The sequence below is a fragment of the Neopsephotus bourkii genome, unplaced genomic scaffold, assembly GCF_033783945.1.
Source record: "Neopsephotus bourkii isolate Nb327-2 ecotype Australia unplaced genomic scaffold, CSIRO-AGI_Nbou_v1 NB_140, whole genome shotgun sequence".
NCBI classification, from domain to species: domain Eukaryota; kingdom Metazoa; phylum Chordata; class Aves; order Psittaciformes; family Psittacidae; genus Neopsephotus; species Neopsephotus bourkii.
In genome coordinates this window covers 1,072,384-1,096,913 of record NW_026900657.1, presented here as the reverse complement: position 1 = coordinate 1,096,913, position 24,530 = coordinate 1,072,384, and the positions used below count along the sequence as shown (strand labels likewise).

At 41.0% G+C, this 24,530-nt stretch overlaps 1 protein-coding gene across 1 annotated transcript; it reads right to left on the bottom strand.

Moving 5' to 3' along the window:
- Window positions 1–373: 373 nt before the first annotated feature.
- Window positions 374–22,687, bottom strand: APPBP2 (amyloid beta precursor protein binding protein 2). Its single transcript, XM_061368661.1, has 13 exons — window positions 22,495–22,687; window positions 11,618–11,706; window positions 10,342–10,493; window positions 9,661–9,784; window positions 5,082–5,250; window positions 4,265–4,354; window positions 3,735–3,802; window positions 3,545–3,650; window positions 3,067–3,191; window positions 2,793–2,878; window positions 2,253–2,443; window positions 1,665–1,830; window positions 374–939 (listed from the first exon to the last, which is right to left on the bottom strand). Exons 1-13 carry the CDS (start codon window positions 22,633–22,635, stop codon window positions 686–688), a joined length of 1,761 nt encoding a protein of 586 aa, XP_061224645.1. The 5' UTR covers window positions 22,636–22,687; the 3' UTR covers window positions 374–685.
- Window positions 22,688–24,530: the final 1,843 nt, after the last annotated feature.

Genomic DNA, 24,530 nt, shown 5'->3' with positions numbered 1-24,530 from the left:
CAGAAGATGAGCGCTCTCGGTTGGTACCAAAGAAAACTACGACTGCTGGTCTACTGGATCCTCTATCACTGACCAATGAACACTGGTCCAGTTCAGGGTGTTCACAACAACACACGGTGGTGACTGGCTTAACCCCCTGGCATGGTTCACAAGGAGTATGCTGCTTTCCAGAGTGGTTCTTTGCCACTTTTCTTCGTAAGGCAGACCCAAGGCTAGGGCATCCTCCCTTCTCTTGATATTTATGATTAACTTTGCTATGTGTACAGTAGAAAGACCCTTCTCCTGTAACTTCTTATTGTACAGCATTTATTCTTCCTATGTAACAGCAGAAAGCTCTTGATGAAACCTTCCATTCATAATAAGAATGCAACTCTTTTGAGCTCAAACAGTTTTATTTAAGGTTTTCTTGCAGACTTTCTGCAAAGTAGCTTCTTTTGAAAGAAGAGAGAAAGAAGGGGTTTTCTGGAATACCAAGTTCAAAATGTGAGCCGAACTAAACATGCCATACACATGCTGATAAGAATTTAACACACATTCATCCGTATGGGCACTCTTTAATAGACTGGACCAGTGTTTCAATGCAAATTCCAGCCCCCAGAGGACTACATGGTTTAGATTTCACAGTATGACTTTTCCCCCTGTAACCTGGGGGGAAAAAACCTTAACTGGTTTATTGACCAAGTTCTTAACTACTCTGTCCATCAACATTCTGAGACATCAGAAAAGACTGGACCACTTCTTCAGTGGATTGAGGGCTAATGCTTACGTCCTCCAGAGCATCTGTAACCGAGAACTGCCGATCCCGCAACCGATTCCAATTGGCCAAAATATTGTGGTATTCAAAGACTTTCTCGTAATTACCAATGGAATTGTACAGTTTAATGAGGCCTCGGTAATCGTATTCAAGTCCACTGTATCCTTCCCCAAAAAGCTTCTTTCCTAAAGAAATCCAAAAGAAAACAAAATTATTTCTGGTGACATTTTTTAACCAACACCATGGACCTTTTTGTTATGGTCAATCAAGAACCCCAACAATATGCAAGCTTCCTGGAGGATGCTTTGAATTCTATCTACCTCCTACTTTCAGGATATTGGAACTTGTCCTCAGGGACTCTGTGACTGGATCATTAATTGCACTGTAGCTTTACATGCCCAGTCACATAAAGGCTTTTTTGTAACGCACTGTGCAGAACTGTACAAAGACAGACAGTCTCCAAGCTGAGCCACAGCATGGCCTACAAATGCATTTGATTTGGAATTATAATTTTACTGCAAATGATAACAGGCAACAAAAATATTTAATGAGAATACAGTCAGGCTGATGGGCACAACAGCTCTCCATTCCTCTCACAATTTAACTACATTCTGCACTTCCAACCACAGCTCCAAAATGTAATCTAAAGATAAACATCCAAGCTTCTAATTACTCTGTTTCCAGATGCTTTCAAAAATGAATTCTGATGAAGCACTGAAAATAATACAATTCCAGAATTCAACCCCTGGGAGAACATTCAAGAAAAAGCATTATATTTAGATTGCAACCACATACAAAATAAACCAGGCTGCATTGCAGCAAGTTGTTTACTAAACACCTGAATACATGACTTAATAATGTTTCCTGCAGTACTAAACCTTTACAGTCACACATTTTAAGAATCACCTACCAATTGCTATGGACCTCAAATAGAGCTTTTCAGCATTTTCATACTGGTTCATATCATAGTTATAGAGAGAAGCTAGATGGCCCACTGACAGGGCAACTTCATAATCTTCTTGACCTAGAAGCTGCTCCTTAATCTGAATTGCCTTGATGTGCATTTCTTCTGCTTCCTATGAGGATCAAATTCACAGAGGTCAGTCAGACACCACGCACCATAACATAAAAAGAGGAAAACAAGGCAGGTTCAAAGAAATGTAACTATGGAGAAGCTAAACAGCCTGTAAGTATTTTATAAAAGGAAAGAAGTAAGAAAGCCAGAACTTCTTCAAGCTCTTAGCCAAGTGGATCAGCAAGCAGTATTGCTCTTTCTGTCATAAAGATTGCTGTCACCCTGTCTCTGAAGGCATCATGCATCTCAGTGGATTCTTTTTGTGCAAAGCTTTAGGGAGATGAATTATAAAGTACAAGTTTTCCAGTTGTAAAGCTACCAACTGACCTTATGAATCATGGACACTGGAAACCATCATTTGTTGTGGCAGATTTATAGATGTCTGCAGATTTTAAGTCAAGACCTAAGTCAGTATAATCTTACCTTAAAATTTCTCATGGACTGATACAGTCTTCCAAGGTTGCCATAGTGTTTTGCTGTTTGTACATTAATCTCCCCAAAGGCTCTTTTAGCTAACAGGAGTGAGGACAGATGTAAGTCATGAGCTTCCCGAAGTAACCTCTGCTCAGTTTCCTTGTTGTGACAGTCTATTGCAATCTCCTCCAAGATAAGTGCTGAATGTGGGAGAGGAAAAACAATGTTACTGTGGTCCAAACACAAAGAGGTGTTAACTGTAGGCAGCAGGAAGCCTTCTATCCAAGATATCTCATCAGACTTTGTGTTTATTACAAACTGTTTTCAAACAGGTTACACCAGATATGAAACTCCCATCACGTATTTTTATACTCTCCGGTCCCTCAAAGGTGAAGTTTTAAAGAAAGGATTTATGTATTTTACAAGTGTGTTGGCAGAGGACACTGAGGGCTACAAATATTCCAGAGTGACATCCATTTGAGGAAAAATCATAAACACACCTGAGTGAGTGATTTCAAACTGTCCCTGTAACACAGTGAAGGGTCCTACCTTTAACTCGCCTTGAAGATGCCAAGAGAAGATGGTCTTCTGGAAGAATGTGAGTTATAATGCCAATAGCACGTTCAGCATGGAATCTGAAAGGTTAAGTAACTCATTCAAGATACATATATACAAATTAACAGCTGACTGATAAAATATTAGAACACTAATGCAATTAACTGAAGCAGTTAAGGTCTAACTGGACAGTCCGTATCATCTAAGAACATTTTTCTCCCCTTACAGGACTAACTTGGCTGCCAGCGCCTCAAATGCTTGTACTCACAGTGCATTGTCAAATTTTCCAGAGCTGTACTGGTGAACATATGAAGAGTAAGCCAAGTCTTCATGAGCTGTAGCTACATGGATGTTTTTACCTCCAAATACTGACTGCCGGATATCAAGAGCTGTCTGAAAGAGTTACAAGAAAAGCATTTAATCTGTCAACACAGAAAAAAAAACCTCAAATCAATCTCTCTTGTTGTTAAAAAGGGGGGAAAATAATCAACTGGCTCTGAAATTCTGCGGGCCTATGTACTTGAGACACTGAATATATAAAAGCACTTTGGAGTCGGGGGGAGGAAAAGCAAAACCCCACATTTGAGGGTACTTTGGTGTTTTGTTTTTAAAGAACGAGCATTGCAGTCACTTAATCAACTATTATTTATCCCCATGAATTAATGCATGTGAATTTCAGCAGAAACATTTCAGAGACTATGAGGATTAAGGGAAACTGAAGACACACACTTAGTCCTGCTGCATACCTGATAGATGGCAACAGACTGGCATATATTGTCTACATTGAGCAGGTAAAATCCGTAGTCTAGTAGCGTATCAGAGTATTTGGGGTGCTTGGCTCCGAAATGCTCCCTGTAGAAATATATTTCTATTACAAGCTGAAGCAAGAGAAAAGTAAGTTTGAAAGGTTTGGGGTTTTTTTGGAACGCCACTTACCTGGCAAGGTATACTGCATGCTTTATCAGCTGCTCAGCCTTCTTAAATTCACGTTTCACAACGCAAGCCTAAACAGGTTGAAATGAAGCGTGTGAAGAGGTGTAGCCCCCCAACTCAACTCCTCCAGACACTGCTGCAGTTCCTAACTACTATTGGTAATTTCAAAATATGGTTACTAAAAGATTTCTCAGTTATTGATGAAAAGGTTGACAGATAACATTCCTAAACTTCTACGTTATCCTGACTAAAGGGCTGGTGATGTACCTAGTCTAGATCAAACAGGGAACAGAGCACCTTTCCAGGGAATGCTCTCAGATTAACTTTGTCATGATGCTCATTTGAACAGCTGGAGCTCAAAACCAACCCTCCACCAGGTCTGAGACAGAGGTGGACCAATTAAACACAACTAACGAGCCCTAAGGCTCATGAAATGAACCTGTTTACCCAGGTATACTGGAGGTACCGCCTATGCTCACCCATTCTTGGTAGCAATTTAGTTACAAAAGAAACATGGAAGAGTTTTAATTCACCTTTGAAGCTTGTCGTAAAACATCCACTACTACTTTTACAGGCAGGCCAACTGTGATCTCCTTCATGGCTTCTATGCACCATTTATAAGCCTGTTGAACAAAGTTGCCAACATAATGAAGCTAGAACTTCACAAGGTTGCAATATTAAGAAAAAAACATTACTTGGCTATGAACAGTATAATGGTCATTTACATCACAAAAGGTAAATACTGTTGATTACTTCTATGTAATGAAACTTGTTCAGAGATGTGTTAAAGGATGGACCTAAAAAGCATTCTTACGGTTAATACTGAATGCTTAAGTACTCTATGCTAGCCTAAGGCATGTATTATAACACCTTGCACTGACAAAAAGGGGTATTTTATAAACTTCCAAGTCATCCTCATGATTCCTATTGTGTAGGCCAACTTCCTGGTCAGTGTACTTAAGAGCTAAAGGAAAACTGCAGTTTATACAGCGGTTACACTTCAGGCAGTTTTTATAAGATAGGTGCAAAGAATTGTTAGCTGTGTTCAGCTATTTAGTTTTACCTATTAAAATCAGCTTTTTAATGTAGTATTTCCTTTACTGATGACCAACACATACCACTAATTATCACATATCATTTCTTAATGTTGGTCAAAGTACTCAGTACATAGAAAAACGTCAATACACCAAGTATTCCTCAGGCACTGCCTCACAGTGACCGAAAAACAAGGATCAGGAGCTCCAGCTATGGAGATTAAGTGAATACTGAGCCAGTTGTGGAACATCCAAGCAGATGTCATGATTTCATGACCAGTTTTCTGAAGCAAAACCAAACCAAAATCCCACTCACCTCATCGTAGTGGCTCTTGGCAAAGAGAAGTGCACACAGCTCCCCATAGAGTGCTGCTTTGTTCGCCTGCTGGCCGTGTTTTGCAAGTTTGTCCATGTAAGACTGAGCCAGTTTGAATGTTTCTTCTCCCAAGTGATATTTACAGTTACCATTCCGAACGTGCAGCAACCTTAGGAATATGTAAAGAGATCATCTAAATGGTGTCTGAATAAACCAGCTCCACGTACAGTAGTACCACGGAGCTGCAATTTGTACTATACAAACAGAACCAGGCTGTCATCCCAACAAAGCTGCACTGAGTTCAGTCCAGCAGAGTATTTACTGTGTAACATTTCAGTACTCCCCAGGCTCTGTCTCTTGCATGGCAAGAACTGCTCCTGCTGGAGATGTCAACTGATTTTACATATTGATGCAGTTCTACATATTCAAGAGCTTACATCACTTTGGTGTGGTGGCTTTGTGTTTTATTTCTCCTAAAACAGTCTTCTCAACACTGGTAAAATTCCACTTCCAAACCCCTGTAATATACAGTATTAAAATCCTTCTACCTCCTTTCCATAGTAAACTGAAGCAGACACCAGGTAAGCACAGACATTGCTAGCTCTTACACGTCTCTGCACTTCTCCCTCCGACCTCAAGTAGCCTAGCACTTCACAAGGGGGCATTTGTTGTTTAGGGGGGTGTCTTCACAACAGATGTAGTCACATCCTTTTAAGATGATGTCCAGCACTGACTCAGCACCATCAGAGAACTCTATTTTATTGAACCAGGTCACAGTAACTCTAAAACACCTCTCCCCCACCTTGGCCCATCTTCCAGCCTTCTGCCTTCCCATCTGAAGGATTAACAGAAGCTTCATGAAACAACAGCCAAATGCGCACAGTAAAACACAGCACTACTGAAACACACTCTTGTTTCTCTAGAGAAACAACAACTTCAGTTTCTGGCACTGATTTAAAGCAAAAGTAAAGACTTTTTTTTTCCCTCCCTTAGCGTAGGCTGATGCTTATTTACTTTAAAGAGATACATTCAAAATGTGTGTGTTATCATATTCCAAGCCTAAAGGGCAGAACTCTATTCCCACCCATTGCAGGCTAAGAAGAGACAGCTGTTCCTTCTCCATTGCAAATGCCTGCCATTTAGCACACACGGAATGTTGGTAAATTAACCTCCATTGTCCCTCCTGCAAATCTGTTATTAGACAATGAGTAACAGAGACTGAAAAACATCAGGCAGGCCCTCACAGACTGAGCACAACAGGACACAGGGAGAAAAATACAGAGTAAAGCAGACATAATCCTGTACTGCTGAGAGGCTACAACTCAAAGTGGGAGCTCATACATAGGTACAGCATCTTTTTTCCTTTTATGATACATTATGATAGATCTTCCAACAAACTGGTAAGGGAGAAGAAGGAACAGTGAGGTTTTTGATCAAATGCTTCTCTAAACCCATTTCCTGTTTGCATTTGCTCCAAGCAGAGATTTAAGCTATTGTAGCCGAGCCTCCTGCAGCAGCAAAACAACACATTGAAGCTTGCCTTCCAAGTTCAGCTTGCCTCTAACTGAGTCTCTCCCTACACCTTCCTTAGGAAACGTATCATAAAACTCGACCACTAACAGGAGAGGAAATCAAGTTCACATTCTCACAAGAAGAGAGCACACAGCAGATGTATGAGCCATGCAAGAGAACATCAAAAGAAATGACAAGACCTTCAAAACACCCCTGAAACAAGCTACATAAACACCAGCTTTCCAATGAGAAATGCAGCAACACAGCTGAAAACCAGGAAAAAAGCAACAGCCACATTTTTCCTTAAGTTAGGTCTGAGAACTAAACATGATGTAGAAGTGCACCACGTTCTGAGTCACAGGCAGCACAACGCTATCTAGCATTCATGCAACGAGAGAGGAATTTGAAAGGAACTTGAGAGCAAAACTAAGCCATTACAGTTTCCCTGCAGAAGGAAACTATTTTGTCTACGCCATTCAGTTGGAAGCTGCTATGCAACGTCAAAAATAAGAAGCCCAAATCCAATGTAATGGTATAAGCCAGTAGAGATGGTGCTGCAATTTCGATAAGTTCCTGGGAAATATAATATCCAGTATCTGGATGCTACAGTGATAGGGTCTAAAAACAAAGAAATCAACCAAAAAACCAGGCTAAGCCTAACCCAAACCTCTAGGATAAGCAGAGTTTCTGTGATCCAGTTTAGAGTCACAAGAAATCCTTTATTAATCCAAAGGAATTTTAGAAGATAAAGCCAAGAGGAAGAAAAAAATGCCTTAGGACATTTATGCTAATAGCTATGAATCATTCTGCTGTCTGCAATAATAGCTTTTGGGGAATAGCTCCCCCCCCCCTTCTCTAAGAGCATACAAACATAGCAAACAATGTTACAAAGCAGTTTAGAAGTCCAAGAACATCACAAAAAATCCCAAAGAATCAGTAAAATGTGAAACAATGAAGTGAGAGAACCACGTATTTGTAATATATATTTTGCCTTCTTGTTTAACATCTAATAATGAGGGAAATGAAATCAAAAGTAGCACACACATGCAGGAAAGTAGCATACAGGCTCGTAGAAATCTCAGACCTTCACATTTTCTCAAGTTTCTCCATACGATTTACTACTGCTAGTACAAACAAGCACCAAATTCTATATACATAACACTAAACTTTGCATGTTTTTAAACTTGATCCTATTATTAATGCAATGCATTCGTTTCCCAGAGATCAGACTTTCGAGCTTTTAGAGCAAGAGCAGACACTTTTTTTTTTTTTAGAGTGTTTTATTTTTAAAAGCTGGACTTATTCTCTGGAAATTCCAACTACCTCTGGTGCAAGCACAGTGGTAAGGAGAACATATCCCACAGGAGGGATTAGACAGCAACATCAAAAAGATTATCTTACTGCCTCATGACTTCAAAGCTGAGTATAATGACTGTGCTCTCCCACAAGAAGAGTGTTCCAAATTCCTTCTATTATCATTTCCAAATAAATGATGCTGTTATCTGACTGCCTGGGAGAGGCCTGAAAATAAAGCAGTGTCTCCTCATTCACAGTGCTGCCCAGAGGGACTTGATGTTACAAGGAGGCCAACCATCAGTTGCCCAAACTGAATTAACATCCCCAGTTCATCCTAATATCAGATGGCTTTTCATAACACAAAAAGTGAAAATCATCTCCCCACAGCTGTGCGGGCTGTATACAGCTGTCCAACAGAGTCATCTTTTTGACTTTATTTACCTTCTCTTCATTCCCCTGCCCTATTTGGAGAAAGGGAGAGAGTTCATTTTTCAGGCACCTTCTCCAACTTGTCAAGCAGCCTGATACAACTTTTAGATTAATTAGAGAACAAAAGACCAAGTATTAACAGTGCTACTATATATATCATCCCCCAGCTCTAGGAAGGTGTATATGTGCCCAGTCTTTTCCTGGCATCATCTTATTTCTGGAAGAAGACCCAGTGGTAGCTGGCAGGGCAGAACAAGGCAGAGCAGCAGCCACTCATAAGGCCCTCTGGTTGGCACATAAAGTAAGTAGCTACTGGCAAAGCCTATTTATCCTTCATATTTGTCCAACCATAACACGATGCGTGGATTTTTTTTTTTTTTTTGAGCAGCTTCCCAAAACAAGCTTTGCCCTATATTCAGATAAATACAGTACATACTTTGTTGCCCATTACAACAGCTGAAAAGAAATAATCCTATTTTAACTAGGCTCACTAGCACACACCTATTCAAACACATACCTGGAGCATGCAAAAGAGGTCACTCATGGTGTCACCAATAAAAACGAGCCAGCTACTTACTGCCAGCTGCAGCACGGCAGCACACATTGAGGTACAACTAAAAACTCAACAATAATTTGAGGCCTCTGTGAATGGAAGTGGAAGCTCCAGGGACCAGACAACAGCCTTGAGAAACAAGGTACAAATGCCTAACACCTCCAAAAAGCAAAAATTCTTTTCCAAATATTTAAGCTGTGACTAAAGTTGTCCACAGGAACTGGATATTTAAACATTTACCCCATCACACAGTTCAGGAGCACAGTTACAGCGCAAGAGAACTCACTGGATCTGCAGCCAGGAAAGGTGTGGTTTTCTTTTATTTCTGTCTCAACTGTGTTTACATCACTTCTGTTTGAATTTGCCAAATTCTTCTTGTAGTAAATATAATTTCAGCAAACACCAACACATAACACTCCTTCATATGCAAACCCCCTTGAAAACACCAAGGTCCTGGACCACTCTAACCACCCAGCATCTGTTACCCATGACACATTAAGCAGAAAGGCAAAATGGCTTTTATTTTTTCACCCCCACTGAACTGTGCTGCCAGTTTACAAGCAGAAAACCCAGGGATTAGCATAAAAAAAGCACCTCCTGAGCTTCAGCTCTAGCCAGGAAAGTATTCTAGTGCAGCAGAACACTAAAGGGAACACCTGAAGCTTGATGGCTCCAAAGCCATATTAATAGCTTTGTCCAAAGACAAAGACATCTTCAGACAATTAATGTCCAAAGACATATTAATGTGTATTTCACACTGAGATTTACAGAAATTAAAGGTGAGCTCACCTTACACAGCATTCTACGGCACGAAACCAGTGAAGGATTTCATCGTGAAGGGTACATAACTGAAGGCAGGAGAGAAATACCTTCTCAGCATCACTGTACCAGCCTGCATCTGATAGGAACCCCCCTGGAAAAAAAAAACCAATATAAATCAAGAACAAAGAGAAACCTGAACAGCAAAACACCTTTTTAAGAGAAAAAGGGTTTGCCCAAGTCTTGTAAGGAAACTTATTTATTTCACAGAACTGCACATATATCAGAATCCTGTCAATGTTAAACCCTCCAGTCATGAACTGAAAAAGATAAAATAGAAAAGTAGAAGAATTCTCCTTCAGTTGAAAATGACTTTTTGGTATTACATAGCCTTCCTACATTTTTCTGTCAAGAAATATTTACCAATACTAAAGTTATGCAGTCTTAATGTTAAGACTTCACATCAGCAAGCAAATTTTAAATCTAAAACATCTGAAATAACAAAGATGCGCCTAAATATTCTTAGATATAAAAATCCAATGTATTTTTTTCAAGACACCAAGTAGTTTTCTAAAAACGACATTCCAAAACCACACATGCTCTTTAAAAAAAAGCCACAGACATTAACAGGAAAAAAGATAGGCATTAGCTTAACTGAAGCTTGCATGAAAGAAAGGACCACACTTTAAACAGCCTATCATCACCAGTTACCTAAAACAAAACCAATCTGGATTGCTTTTTCTTTTACAGCAGAATCTGATTCTGCAATGTAGGAGCACCATCTACTGAAAGAACAGGCCAGTACAGAAGCAACTTTTACTCCATGGTCCATCAAAGCCTGGAAGCAGTGATGAAGCAGATGCCTGAAACAAAAGAAAACAGAATCTGATTACAGATGAAGTTTTTAAAGCATTGCAGCCAGTTGGCTCTTGAGTGCCATGAATTCAAATGAATAGTGATTCAGAGAAATAACTCCAACCCTCTCTCAAACCAAAACCAGATGAATACAAGCATAGTTGTCAATCTCAAGGCTAATGGATTACAGTTGTTGGATTATCCAACAAATAAAGTGAGCGTACATAAAGTTCTTTACTAGGACACCCTGGACTGTAAGCAAAACACAAGCTAACCACACAATACTAGAACTGGAAAACAACATTTTCAGCTAAAGCTTTGTGGGGGGGAAAGCCTCAAATCCACCCTCACCCCACAAGTCCCATTGAAATTGCAAATAGACAAGCAATGACGAACCCATGAACATCACACATACACACAATGGGAAGGAGCCATGTCTAACAACTCAAAAATTATTCCAAAGAATGTCAAGTTCTGAGCGTAACACCACAAATTCAAATGTTTAACGACAAGAAAACTCTTTAAACTGGGGTGATCCTATCAGCTTGATAACCCTTCACTTAGGATTTGGTACAACAGACAACAAGTACTTCGGCACTGCTCAGGACTGGCTGAGTATTGATCAGTTAGTGGTGAGCAACCAGCATCTTTTTGCATTGCTTGTTTTTCTTGTTTGTGCTTTTTTCCTCTCTCTGTTGTTTTCTTCCCCCCTCCCTCCCCTTTTAACAAAAAATTATTATTAAATTAACTTTATGTCAACCCACGAGTTTTCACACTGTTACCCTTCCGACTCTCTCCCCATCCCACTGGTGGGTGAATGAGCAGCTGTGTGGCTCTCAGCTGCCTACCAGGTTAAACCATGGCACAGCAACAACAAAGCAAGCACTCTGGGGACCAAGTACCACAGATGCCTTCTCACATTTACATAGATGTTCCAACTGTTTTATTTTTTGGAACAGAGAGAGAGAGAAAAAAAACTCTGTAAGTTAAAAGCTCATCTGTAAATCTAAAGAAATATTCTTGTGGTTAACAGATGGGCTAATAAGACCAAGAAAGCTAGAGATCTTCCAAATGCAAAACCTAGATCAAGAAAGAGCTGAAGTAAGATTTATCAGTATATAAAGATACTTACCTTTTATCTAAAGCTCGAAGCACCTTTGCAAAAACTTCTAGTTCACAAAATTCACTACCCAGCTGACATAAGCGGCCCTGCTGGTAAAGCTGAAAGAAAAAGAGAAATACATTTTACAGTTTAAGAATGAGTTCTTACTACAGCTTAATAGAACCATAGAATAGTTAGGGTTGGAAAGGACCTTAAGATCATTCAGTTCCAACCCTGCTGCCATGGGCAGGGACACCTCACACTAAACCAGGTCACCCAAGGCTATGTCCAACCTGTACTTGAACACTGCCAGGGAGGGAGCATTCACAACTTCCCTGGGCAACCCATTCCAGTGCCTCACCACTCTTACAGTAAAGAATTTCTTCCTTATATCCAATCTAAACTTCCCCTTGGCCTGTTACTACAGTCCCTAATGAAGAGTCCCTCCCCAGCATCCCTATAGGCCCCCTTCAGATACTGGAAGGCTGCTATCCTCCACGCAGCCTTCTCTTCTCCAGGCTGAACAGCCCCAACTTTCTCAGCCAATCTTCATATGGGAGGTGCTCCAGCCCCTGATCATCCTCGTGGACTCCTCTGGACTTGTTCCAACAGTTCCAAGTCCTTTTTATGTTGAGGACACCAGAACTGTACACAATACTCCAGGTGAAGTCTCATGAGAGCAGAGCAGAGGGGCAGGATCACTTCCTTCAACCTGCTGGTCACGCTCCTTTTGATGCAGCCCAGGATACGGTTGCTTTCTGGGCTGCAAGCGTACACTGAAGCTGACTCATGTTCATTTTCTCATCGACTAGCACCCCCAAGTTCTTCTCCACAGGGCTGCTTTGAATCTCTTCTCTGCCCAACCTGTAGCTGTGTCTGGGATTGCTCCGACCCAGGTGTAGGACCTTGCACTTGTCATGGTTAAACTTCATGAGCTTGGCATCAGCCCACCTCACAAGTGTGTCAAGGTTCCTCTGGATGGCATTCCTTCCCTCCAGCGTGTCAACTGAACCACACAGCTTGGTGTCACTGGCAAACTTGCTGAGGGCGCACTCAATCCCACTGTCCATGTCAGCAACAAAGATGTTGAACAAGACCGGTGCCAAGACCGATCCCTGAGGGACACCACTTGTTACTGGTCTCCAGCTGGACATTGAGCCATTGACCAGAACTCTTTGTGTGCAGCCATCCAGCCAGTTCTTTACCCACCGAGTGGTCCATCCATCAAATTGATGTCTCTCCAATTTAGAGACAAGGATGTCATGTGGGACAGTGTCAAACGCTTTGCACAAGTCCAGGTAGAGGACATCAACTGCTCTACCGCTGTCCATCAGTCCCATAGCCCCATCAAAGTAGAGACTTATGATGAAATACAGATTTCAAAGTCTTGAAATACAGCAGATGTAACAGTTCCACTGTCTGCGAGCCACAGCAGAAGTAACAGTTCCACTTTCTCCATATGAGAGCACAACTTTGATGTTTAAAAACTGAGCACACAAGCTATCAGAGCTCCATAGGCGGTTTCAAGGAGGGGGGGGGGAGGTTTATCTATGAATGTATTTAAGGGTCTATGTTCACCTCCATCATCAAAACAGTAGATGACATGCACTAGAAAGCCAAGACAAAAAATCAAGAAACCTCTAAAGTCAGAAAAAAATACAACAAACAGCTTGTTTCATACCAAGTTCTTTGAAAACATTTTAAAATTACACAGAATCTAGCATACAGGGGTACAAATGGATTTTTTTTGTATACGTGTGTGTCTGTATGTATGTAATCTCCAAAAACACAAGTTCTACAAGGAGCGAATCACCAATACCCAGAGCTAAAGCCAGGCATGAGCGCACACCCATTAATACCTGAGCTCACACACATATAGCCTGCCTCAGTAAATAGGAGAACTCAAGTGAATCTGTGCATGCATTTACTAAAAGCAGTGACTAGTTTTATGCCCAAGCTGATTTGTGTCTACAGATAAGCAAATATATCAGTTGACTTGCTCATAAAAAACAAACTGTGGAGACAGTTCTTTATGCAAAGCACAGTTAACTTGCAGAACTATCTGCCACATTATGCTATAAATACTGATAATTTACCTAGGTATAAAAGCCACAGTACAAATATATGTCAAAAATCCACTGCAGGCTAGTAATTCCTGATGTCTTGAAGCCCCCGAGCCACAAATGCCTGCAAGCGGGGTATGTAACTGAAGGTGGTGCCACTATACACTTGCCATAGCTATGCGTGGCATCACCAGCCACTGGCAGAGGTACAGTACTGGGTCACACAGGAATGGTGCAGTACAACTGTTATTTTAGCTGTTCTAGTAAAAAAAGACCACAAACATCACATACACCCTTTGAAAATTCAAAAAGAGGAATAAAAAGGGAGAAGCTGGTAGCTCACATCTCTCAGGCACTTCTCCAGAAGCTCCACCTTTCAACATAGGCCATTTGAGATCCGTTTGTGTTCCTCCGTGGTACGTGCTACATGAGAAGTACGGCTACCCTTATGTAAACAAAAGTAAGGCCAAGAGAACACATTAAGAGATGCTCAATTATAAACGTATTTACTGAAAGTGTTAATATTCCTCTCAGTTTTAATAATTTACAATAAAACATTTTATCGTTGAGCATCTTGTGGCTGGTTCACCTTTTTCTCCAACGAAACTGTAAGGAGATGAATTGAGTATTCAATACACAGCATGTGAGAAAATCTCCTCCAGGCAGAAACTTAGTTTTGGTCAACTCTTACAAAAGCACATGACACTGATTCTACAGCACAGCAAGTTTGTTATTTTGACAACAGATCTTACAAAAAAAAGACTTCAAAAATACTGTGACCTAATAACGTCAATTGCCAGAAATGAATGTTTTCCTTTCAGTGCTCTATTTTGCTGGGAAAAGGAAAAAAAAAAGGGAAGTTTTTCAAAAAAACAGTGCAAGTTTGCATGCAAAGTTACTCTTCAGATAAAACAGTGCCATGTCCCTATACTTCAAAGGGATCAGTTTCTTCTGAAGCCATATTCTCTCTGGCAGCAAAAGTACATCCAGTCTAGTGTATTTAAAAACTACAGGCATGGTTAAGTGTCCTCATTTTCTTCAGCACAGCTAACGGTAACTGTTCTATAAACCCTAGGACATATTTTCCACAGTCAAAAAGAAGATTAAATCCTGCCTGGCATTCCATGCCCAAAACATCAATAATTGATGAGATAATTTCTGGAAGAAAATAAGACTCAACCCAAGCTATTTTACCAGGATTTAGGACAATCAGAAGCACTATCATATGTTCAACAATTAGGCTTTCAATGAAGTACATCATCATTTCCTCTTATCACCTCACAGCACTAACTAAAAATCACAGAGGTTACTCTGATTCTAGTTTACCAAATACTAAATGCAGTCAAAGGTTTCAGAATGAATGTATTTATGAAGTTACACAATGTTATGTGCCCACTGCTACATGTGATACTTAAACTGCTAACAAATAAATGCCCTGGTTGGGTGGGAAGGAGGGGAAGGTCCCAAACTACACCCTCCATTTTGACAAATCAATTATTTTCATGTAAAATTTGCCTTATGTCCCAAAGGTCTAAGCCTGCTACCTGCACATATTCGAATTCAAAGATAACCACTTGCATTATTCTGGCATACAAAAAAGCTAACCTACTTTTCACTGGTATAACCAGAAATACAGTAGCCTTGGGACACTTACCACGCTATTCACCCCTTCCCTCGACACACTGGCAAGCATTTCTAAGGAACTCACTCAGCTTGAAGTCTTCTGAAACCACTGAAGATGTTACAGCAATGTTTTCAAGCAAAATTTGACATGGAAATAGCGAGTATACGTCAAACTGTGAAGCAATTCCAGGAGATGCAGTAACACTTGTTTGTTCATTGAGAAGCAGTCTCAAGCACTGAGGAAACAGTTCTCCTGTTAAAGCTCTAGAGAGACGAAATTCCTGACCACAAGCCTTGCTACAGAACATGAAAAACAAAACAAAATAGTGATTCAAGAAAAACATGTCCTGACAAGAATGGCAGAGGTTTGGACTTCTGAAGAACTATTCTTTTGGGGAGAAACAGATGCCTTTTAGGCACAAAATTAACCTATTTGGAGCTTAAATGAGACTCATTTTTCTTTAACTATGGAAAAATGAATAAAAGCCCTCTAATTTCGTCAGCTCACCCTGACACATTAATTCTGGCACTCAAGACAGGAACCAAGGGATAAATTTAATATACAGGCTTATTACATACATGCACAATCAAGCTGTTTTGCATAGAGTGAGAGAAAACCATTGTGTTTCTCCTCCAGGATCTGAGGCTTCGTATTTGACTCGTAACAGATCCACCTAAACGTGCAAAGCTGCATACAGTGGTATCCCCAATCAAGCATATTAATAATGCCAACCTATAATTTATCTGTTAGTATATCATCACACGTATAATTCTATCAAAGTACTTGTCAGATTTCTCTCTTTGGAGAGATTAAGCTGAGCTCAAACTGCATCCTAGCAAACCCCTGGAAATAAAAGGCAAAGATGTGTTAAACTGTGAGCAAAAGCAAAGCCCGAACACAAAGAAAAGGCGATAGGATAGTCATAGCACCAGATTCTGGGCTGTTTCACTGTGCACAAGAGAAAAGACTTTCCAAACCTTAGGAAAAATATTAATAGTAATTTCTTAAAGCTGCTGGAGGTCAATTATAACCAGTTGTAGAAAGACCCTCAAGAAGAGGAACTGTAGCATACATAACTTGAAAAATATGTTCCTGTTGCTCCAGTCTGGAAGAAATAATATGGAGATTTCAGTAAGAATTAAAGATACAAGGAAATCGAAGTAGCTCCCAGCATGTTTAGTCATATCTAATTCTAATGGGGAATTTTATGCCAAATTTGGGAAGAACTGTATACATAATCAACAAACATCAGTATCTGGGAAAAGAGGCTTGGCTGTAAACACAATCTCCTTCCACTACTCAACAAGGAAGGAAAAAGTTTCCCCAAGTCAACAGTGGAATGAATCAATCTGTTGACAAATGACTCTATAGACGGGGTGTGGGGGAACAGCCTTAGAAAATCATCAGAAATTTAGGGACATTTGATTCTTTTCAATCAAATTCAAAACCATCAGCAAAGCTTCTGGACAAGCAGTAGTTCTACTGGATACTGTTTGGGGCGTAAGAAATGCAAGCTTCACAGCTCTGAGAAAATACTGCTAAATACTGGGCTTTATGAACCTCCCTCAAATAATAATCAGAAAAAAAAAAAAAAACCAAACAAAACAACCTTATTGAATAAGCCTAACTTCTGAAACAACTTTTGAGCCTACTGCTTTCACACACAGCACACTTCCTCTCATCTTCCCACTCACTCTTCCTTCTGTACATCAGCAAAGCTTTTTGCATCACATGTACACAGAGTCCAGCACAAGCAGTATGAAGCCTGAGCCTCAGTCACACACACGATTCTCTGCAGCAGTAAATGGGAAACCCAGCTTGCTTTGAAGTTAAATCAGTACAAAGGAAATGAAGTGGAAATTAGAATTGTTTCAGCAGGAGCTGAGCACCTCTGTTCAGATGTGACCTCGTTATCTGAATTATGATGAGTTCTAGTGTTTAAGACTCAACAAGAAGGATACTGAAAATATGCAGGAGCTAGCACGTATCAGGATAAGAAAACATGCCCTATAGTTAGAGGTTCAAAGAGGAAAAAAGGAAAAGCAAATCGAGTAACAGGAGTTAGAAGACATGACAAGGAAAGATGGTTTGGTTCTAACCTAAATTTAGACTACAGAACTAAGGCACGTGTTAAAATTAAGAGCAATAATTGGAAAAAAAACTCATGAAGTGACAATTCTCCTTCACTATGAGGCTTGAATTTAGAAAGGTTATACAAGGACATCATTTAATTCAAGCAGGAGTTGGTGAAGTCCTACTGTACGCATTACTCAGTCTAACCAGATCATCAGAATGGTTGGACATGTGTGCACACATGCAGAAATCATTATCATTTCCCACATATACATTCATTTATGATCCCCCAAAATCCAGCAGCATCAGTGCAATCAGGTCTGTGTGAAGTCACACTGGTCAGTCACAGCAGAAGTCCTAGAAAATATGACCTATTTGCGATTTTTTGCCTCCCTCAAGCGTCACTTACACTCCTCTGATCAGAAAGCCTCAGAACTAAAGCAGCAAAGCTACACTTTATTTCATGGGTAGTTTATCCTCTTCATTCTCATCAAATACCCAAGAGATTGAAGCCTTGGGACAAACTGGTTTTATTTAAATTTACAGAAATTATGCTTATAATGATTCTTCATCAGTAAAATAACCAAACCCCAACTCTCTACTGCAGTGCAGAGAATGGATGTTCTATTGCTTGTTGTGAACAGTCAGCAAATTCCTGTTTATTCATTTTACTTGGTTCAGAGAATATCCAGATGCGACCCAAGAGCTTTTATTAGCCATGCTTGGGCTTTCTTGTATTAGCAGGAAACAGCAAAGAGACATGATACAGGAGCTACACTCATTGTTATAGAATTTGGAGCTATCAGGACGTAAACTCAGAATCTGATGTTTTGATTCACACCGAGGTAGGAGCACTTCAGAAGTTTAATCTGCCACTTCAAAGAGAAAGCATAATTATAGTCTTTTGGATTTTGCCTAAAAATTAAATGCAAAACAAGTTAGAGTGCAATTACTGAAGGTTACAGGTCTGCACTAACAAATTAATGGCATCTCCAATTGTTCCCGTGGTTGATGATCTCATCACAAAACATGCAAAGAACATTAAACCCAAATGATTTTCAAGGAAAATCAGTGTAAAAAGAGAAAAACATGATCCGGAAAAGACATTCCAAAAGGATAATAAACATTTCATGAAACTCTGTTAGCCAATATTAGACCAAGGCCATTCTGCTAGTGTGTAACTGCAATAAATCTATGAACCAAAGAAAAGAAATCATTACACGAAATAGAATGTACAGATGAGGCACAGGGGAAAGAACTGAATTCTGTATAAAAGAGTAACTGAACAGTCAAACTGGATGTATCTTATTTCTATCACCAGAAACAAGATTCTTTACATTACCTCCCTCAAAACACTATCCTCTCCCCAACAAACTACAAAATATTTAATTTTATTTTCCTCATTTTCTGATTTCTTGAGGATTTACAGTTTATTCCGGCTGTCACCTGCTTTTTAATACGGAATTTTGGCATTTGCAAGCGCTGCCTGCTAGGCATATCCTATTTAACATGAGATCCAGCATATTTTTTCTTTGGCTTCTACAAACTACACCTCCTCTCTCTCTCTTTCCCCCCCAAAGGACGAGAAAGAGAACCTAACTAGTTCTACCAGGAAACAACACAAGCAGGATATACACAAGCCTGGCAAAGACACAAAGGAAACAAAATATGATATGTTTGCACATCTGTATTTTTCCCCCCCTCAGATGCAGGTGTGACTTGTAACAATACTACTTATAAGATCTTCAAAATGCAGCTGAGATTAATAGAGACCTGTCCGGTCTCTATTCTTTTTCTAATGGTTGCAAAGAAAAGTCAAATCCAGTAACACCCTTCTGGACCACTACACTTTTGTTGTTTTACTATAATCATGATTATTTGATCCTGCCTCACTTTAAACTTTAGTCATTGCTCAAGAAAACTACAGAAAGATAAATACACTTACTATGAGGAACCTGCCTGCTTCCGTCAACTCGCAGCACAGCCCATTTCTTACCAAGTCCACAACAAAGAACATTCTGCAACTGTCCCACACCTGATACCTTGTTAACTGCATAGGTTTATGAAGCGAGTCCTAGAAGTTAACAATTCTGGAATTTTAGAATTAAAAGCAATTGCATTTCTTAGGGAATGGGAAATAAAGGTAACATATCGTAACAATAGAGCCAACCACTGGATTAGAGGGTGCCCTGGGGAAAAAACAATGACCAAAGACAATCTGCTAGCATTTTTCTCCCTTTGAAATAATAACACATTGATTATCTCTGCTGTTGCAATAGTCGTGTAGCTTACCTTGTCAATCAATGGGAACAGGTTGGCAAACTGTGCAAGACTGGCAAATGTTGAGTGTTCATACCAATATGTATGAGTAAAAGAAAAATATGAGCATGACAAAAGTAAGTTTTGTACTGCTACTTCCAATGAACATCTGTGTATCAAAATAAAATCTGACTGATAAGACCTTTGATATCTTACAAAATCAGCAGCAGTTTCCCCAATATCCCCAATATGATTAATACCTGGATAACAAACCATTACTTGAAAGTTGTTTCTAGTGTTTAACATACATTTTTCTTCCTTTTATTAATCACAGAATGTGACTCTCTGCTTTTTTCAAGGTCTAAATGCAAGTATGTTAATACAAATCCTCAATTACAAGTCACTTTTCCTCAGCTGTATTTAAAGAATAATTACTATTCCACATGATACTAACAACTAACACCCCCTCAACACAGCAGCAACCACTACCACTTAAGTCTTCTGGCTTTTCTAACTTGAAAAACTATTCGCGACTTTGGAAATTCTACGTCTGCTTTAAAGAACTTGCTGGTCAGGACGCAGTGAACACAGCTCAAAAATAACTGTATCCAGAACCAAAACAGTAAAACAAGCACCACATACAACACTGTCCAAAGGTGTGATGCTGTCCTCATCCTAACCTAATTCACTATGTCATTTGTATTGCTGTAGCCATCCAAATATAGACATCAAGAACCAGCCACTAATCATTGTATAGGTGCATATAAAATGCAAACACTGTTCCAAAAGACTTGTAATCTGGGCTAGGCTTCAAGCTATTCATTGCAGGCAGACATCTCTGCATACAGAACACCATTTATTAAGGGCAGAGGACTTCCTCTCAGCATCCTATCAAAGATTAAGTTACATTTGGTATAAGCTAACTTGAATGTGACTACTGAAGAGGCCAGGTCACCTACACTGGAAAAGTGTTAATGACCCAAGTAGTGAAAACACGGAAGACCAGCCTCCCATTGGCAGCCGCGGCAAAACACCTGCACTGTGTAGCCAGGTTTTATTTACCCTATATGGGGACATCTCACAGACATGTATTTGCAAGAGGAATATGAGTGCACCTCACACATTTCAGATTACCAAAGATCGTCCTGTTGTAAACCACAGAAACAATAGCAAAAGCAATGCAAATTGCTGTCATTAACAGAGAGAATACTGGCTAGTGATTAGTACAGCAAAACATTATTTTGAGGACTTAGCATGTTTATCATCTGCCCAACAAGATGACATACCAATGTACACAAGCAGAACAAACAGATTAGAAAGTCTTTAAAAGTCAGATATACTGCTGGTTCATTTTTCATCATGGAACAGCTCCACATGATTCTGATTCAACACAACCACTGAAGAGTGCTAAACAAAAGGATAAGAAATCAATGATCTATTATGCTCACACAAAGATAAGGTTTTAAACAATCTGGGAGTAATACTTGGATGTACCAATACATGCCAAGTATGTACTGGCGGGTTTTAGTTTTATGCTTTTAAAAGCCACCAAGTGCCATCCTTTCATCTGAATGAACACCAGGACAGGCAATGCTAATAAAGTTTATTTGTCAATGGTGGTACCTACCAACAGTTAAAAATAAACCCTCAAATATCCTTCCACATTATTAGCTCCATATCTTTAGTCTTGGATAATTGCTGTACGTGAGCCACATCATTATCCATGAGCATGCTTGTATGTGGTAAAAAGGAGTTTCCATGTTTCTCAACATATAAGACAGACATATAATAGCTAGTTTACAGAAAACATACATGCCTCTTTCAGTGCTACAGAAACAATTCCTGTCTCTAGTGAAGAACAGCCTTCCTTGTAAATACTACTATTACTCTGCATATGTGAGGAGCCAGTACGCCCAGTCATAAAGATTCATCTAAAGAATCACTTCATTCAGCACATCCTGTGTTTTTAGAAATTTGCTGACAGAGGAAAGAAGGGTGATCCCCCATCTTAGAGGTTTCCTTTGTCCGGGGTTATTTGGTGTGTTTGGATTTGGGTTTTCTGTTTCTCCCCTGGTGAATGCTCATTTACAGCTGCTCCTGCACACGGATGAAATGCCCATTTAGTGGACAATAGAAATTAATGGACCATCTCAGTGTACCTTTAACTCTGGATATTTTAAAGGCAGCTGAATGAGAAACAGCCCTTTCAGGAAAGAATGATTTAAGGCTAATAAACGGCATTATTAAATGAGTCTCAATTCTTTTCATCTGGTTCCTACCATATCATTAAAGAAAATACAAAAGCACAGCAAACTCCACTCTTTATACCACTGACATCACCTCCTCCAATACGTTAAAAGTAAAATATATATTCCAACACAGACAACGCGGTCCCATTCTGCCCCTACCCGTTCTCCGGCTCCAAAGGCGAGAAGATCGAGGAGGTACCTTCCCCCGCCCCCAGGCCTCACCCCCGGCCCCCAAGGTCAGGCCCCTTCCCCATGTCCTCCGCAACGACGCGTCCGCTGCGCGGCCCCACGCTCTCCAGCAACGCACGTACCCACAACCGGAGGGGGAAGCCACAGGCCCCCGGCCCTGCCTGAGCCTCTTCCGGCGCCTCCCCTCCTTCAGCCTCAGCCCCGGCGGCCCCAAATAGGCCCTCGCTCCCCCAGCCCGTCCTTCGGGCCCTACTCCGCTCCGGCGTGCCACCAGAGCCGACATGGGGACGCGGCCCGGTGCCCCCTCACACCCAGCCCCCCGGGGCAAGGCCTGCAGCAGGCCGGGCGCGGAACTCTCCTCCCTCCTCCTCCCCCGGCCCACTTCTCCTTCCATCTCCCCCAGGCCCTACCGGGCCCGGCCGCGTTCAGTCCCCCGCTACCTCCCCGTACCTTGTAGTATACGTCGAACTGGATGTTCTCGGGCAGCGAACGGATGTCCCTGCGCCTGGCCCTCCCGTAACTATCCACAACGGCCGAGATCGCCGTGTTATAGAGCGTCTCGGGCACCCACTCAAGCTCCACCGCCGCCATTTTGGGTGTGCGGAGCCGCCTTCCTCCCACCCGCCGCTCCTCCTCTCATGCCTCACGCCCCGGGGCTCCCACCGCTCTGCCCGTGGAGGGAGGGGCGGTGGCGGCTGAAGCGCGGGTGACGTGGGGGAAGAACGGAAGGGACTCATCGGCCTGAACGCGGGGCAGAGGGGAACCCCAGAGCAGTAATAAGTTAATGTAGTGCTATGGGGTTGTATCGAGGGGGTGAGGGAAAATACTGGAGAGGAGGGCATGGGGATGAGGCAAGTAAGCGAGGTGTTGTGGTAGGGCTGTGACTTGTGGCAGGATGTGGCCTAGCCTTCAGATGACTGCCATGGTCAGGAATGGTGTCTTCCCCACATCCGACGTGGGGCTTAGGGCTGGGCGGCTCTGGGGGCTTTGTTTGCACGGGGAGAATGGAGTGGACACCCCCGGAAGCCTCAAGATGGGGGCTGTGAGTTATCCCCTCTCCATAGCCTGCCCACCCCCAGAGCAGGCTGAAGTGTGGTAATTACAGCTTAACTTGTGGTAATATACTGCTAATATTGGGCCTTCTGTGGCTTTCAGGTGTGTTGGCAGCTCAAGGTGAGTGTTATTTGGGAGCCCCGCGTTTGAGGGGAGTTGCTAACGTACCTGAAACGCACCTGCATCTTCTGGTGTTCCTCGTCTGCTGTGTATTAAAAACACCCTTTTACCCGTGTAAATAGACTCTGTGACCCCATGTGGAAATGGCACTCTGTTTTGTCAATATCTCATTGTCTTTATCAAGTGGTCTCGAGCATGTTTTTCTTCCTAATTTGCTTTCCATGTGGGGCTTGCACACACCACTAGGAACATACTGGGTAGCTCTCAGACACAGATGGTAGATTTTTTAGGCAGAGGCAATTAGGATCATTTGGCCTAAAACAGACTTGTGCTGTTTAGCCAGTGATTTAGCCACAACAGAGCAACACAGGCAAGGACACTGAGACTACTACTACTTAGTATAGATTTTGGTATTGTAATAAATTAGTATCGCTCAACTTTGACTGCTCTATTATGGCCTTAAATAAAGTTTTTATTGAGCGTTAAATATTTTCCATTTTTCAAGCTTGTTATCATGAACTGGATAGAAAAAAAAACCCCAAACCTAGGTGCACTAAGTATACTGGAACTTTTTCACCTTCCATCAAGTCTTATTTTGGTTTTCTTAGCTAATGCAAGACTGCTACTGTGATTTCTTGTTCTTACTTTATAGGAGGCACAGCTTCTGCTCTTTCATTTTGGGGACTGCTTTAAATGAATTGTTATTCTTCACTCTCCCCACTTTGTGAGAGGACATTATTCTTTGTCTTTTACTTGGAGAAAGAAATGTTACGGGGTGGGAAGAAAGGAATGTGACATAAACAGACCATGGAAGATTGCTTTGTCCTCTTTTTGCTTTTGCCTATTGCTGGCTTCAGTTTTTTCTTGTATTTTCTGAGGCAGTGGGGATTTTCTTCAGTTGGGGAAAGGCAGCTGGTTTCTATTGGCAATTAGCCCTCAAGAGGCAGAGGCTATTTACTTCAGTTACTTTGTAGAGAGCTGGTTTGGAAGGGTTAGCATTGGAAGCCTATTAGGAGGGACAGACAAAGCAGTTTTCCAGTGCCTGAAGTGAAAAGTATTGATAATATGTAGAAAGCGGTAATTCTTGAACTTACAGTGTTCTTTATTTTGCTTTAAAAGAAAGCATCCAGTAAGTATTCTGACAGAAGCAGCTAAGGTAAATAGATTTTTAAAGACAGTGCTGTGGCAATGAGCTTTGTCTTTGTGATAAAGAAAACCTTTTGTCTTGGAAAACCTTTTACTGGGTTGTATTTTTTTTTGTAGGCAAAACTACAGGATACATATTAAAGGAGAAGAAATAAGCATATCTATGA

Coding starts and splice junctions, on each gene's coding strand:
- APPBP2 (XM_061368661.1), bottom strand. CDS start 22,635: ATGGCGGCGGTGGAGCTTGAGTGGGTGCCCGAGACGCTCTATAACACG. Junction 3,192..3,544: donor AGTCTGTTGCCATCTATCAG/GTATGCAGCAGG, acceptor TAACTCTTTCAG/ACAGCTCTTGATATCCGGCA. Junction 2,879..3,066: donor GGAAAATTTGACAATGCACT/GTGAGTACAAGC, acceptor TTAACCTTTCAG/ATTCCATGCTGAACGTGCTA.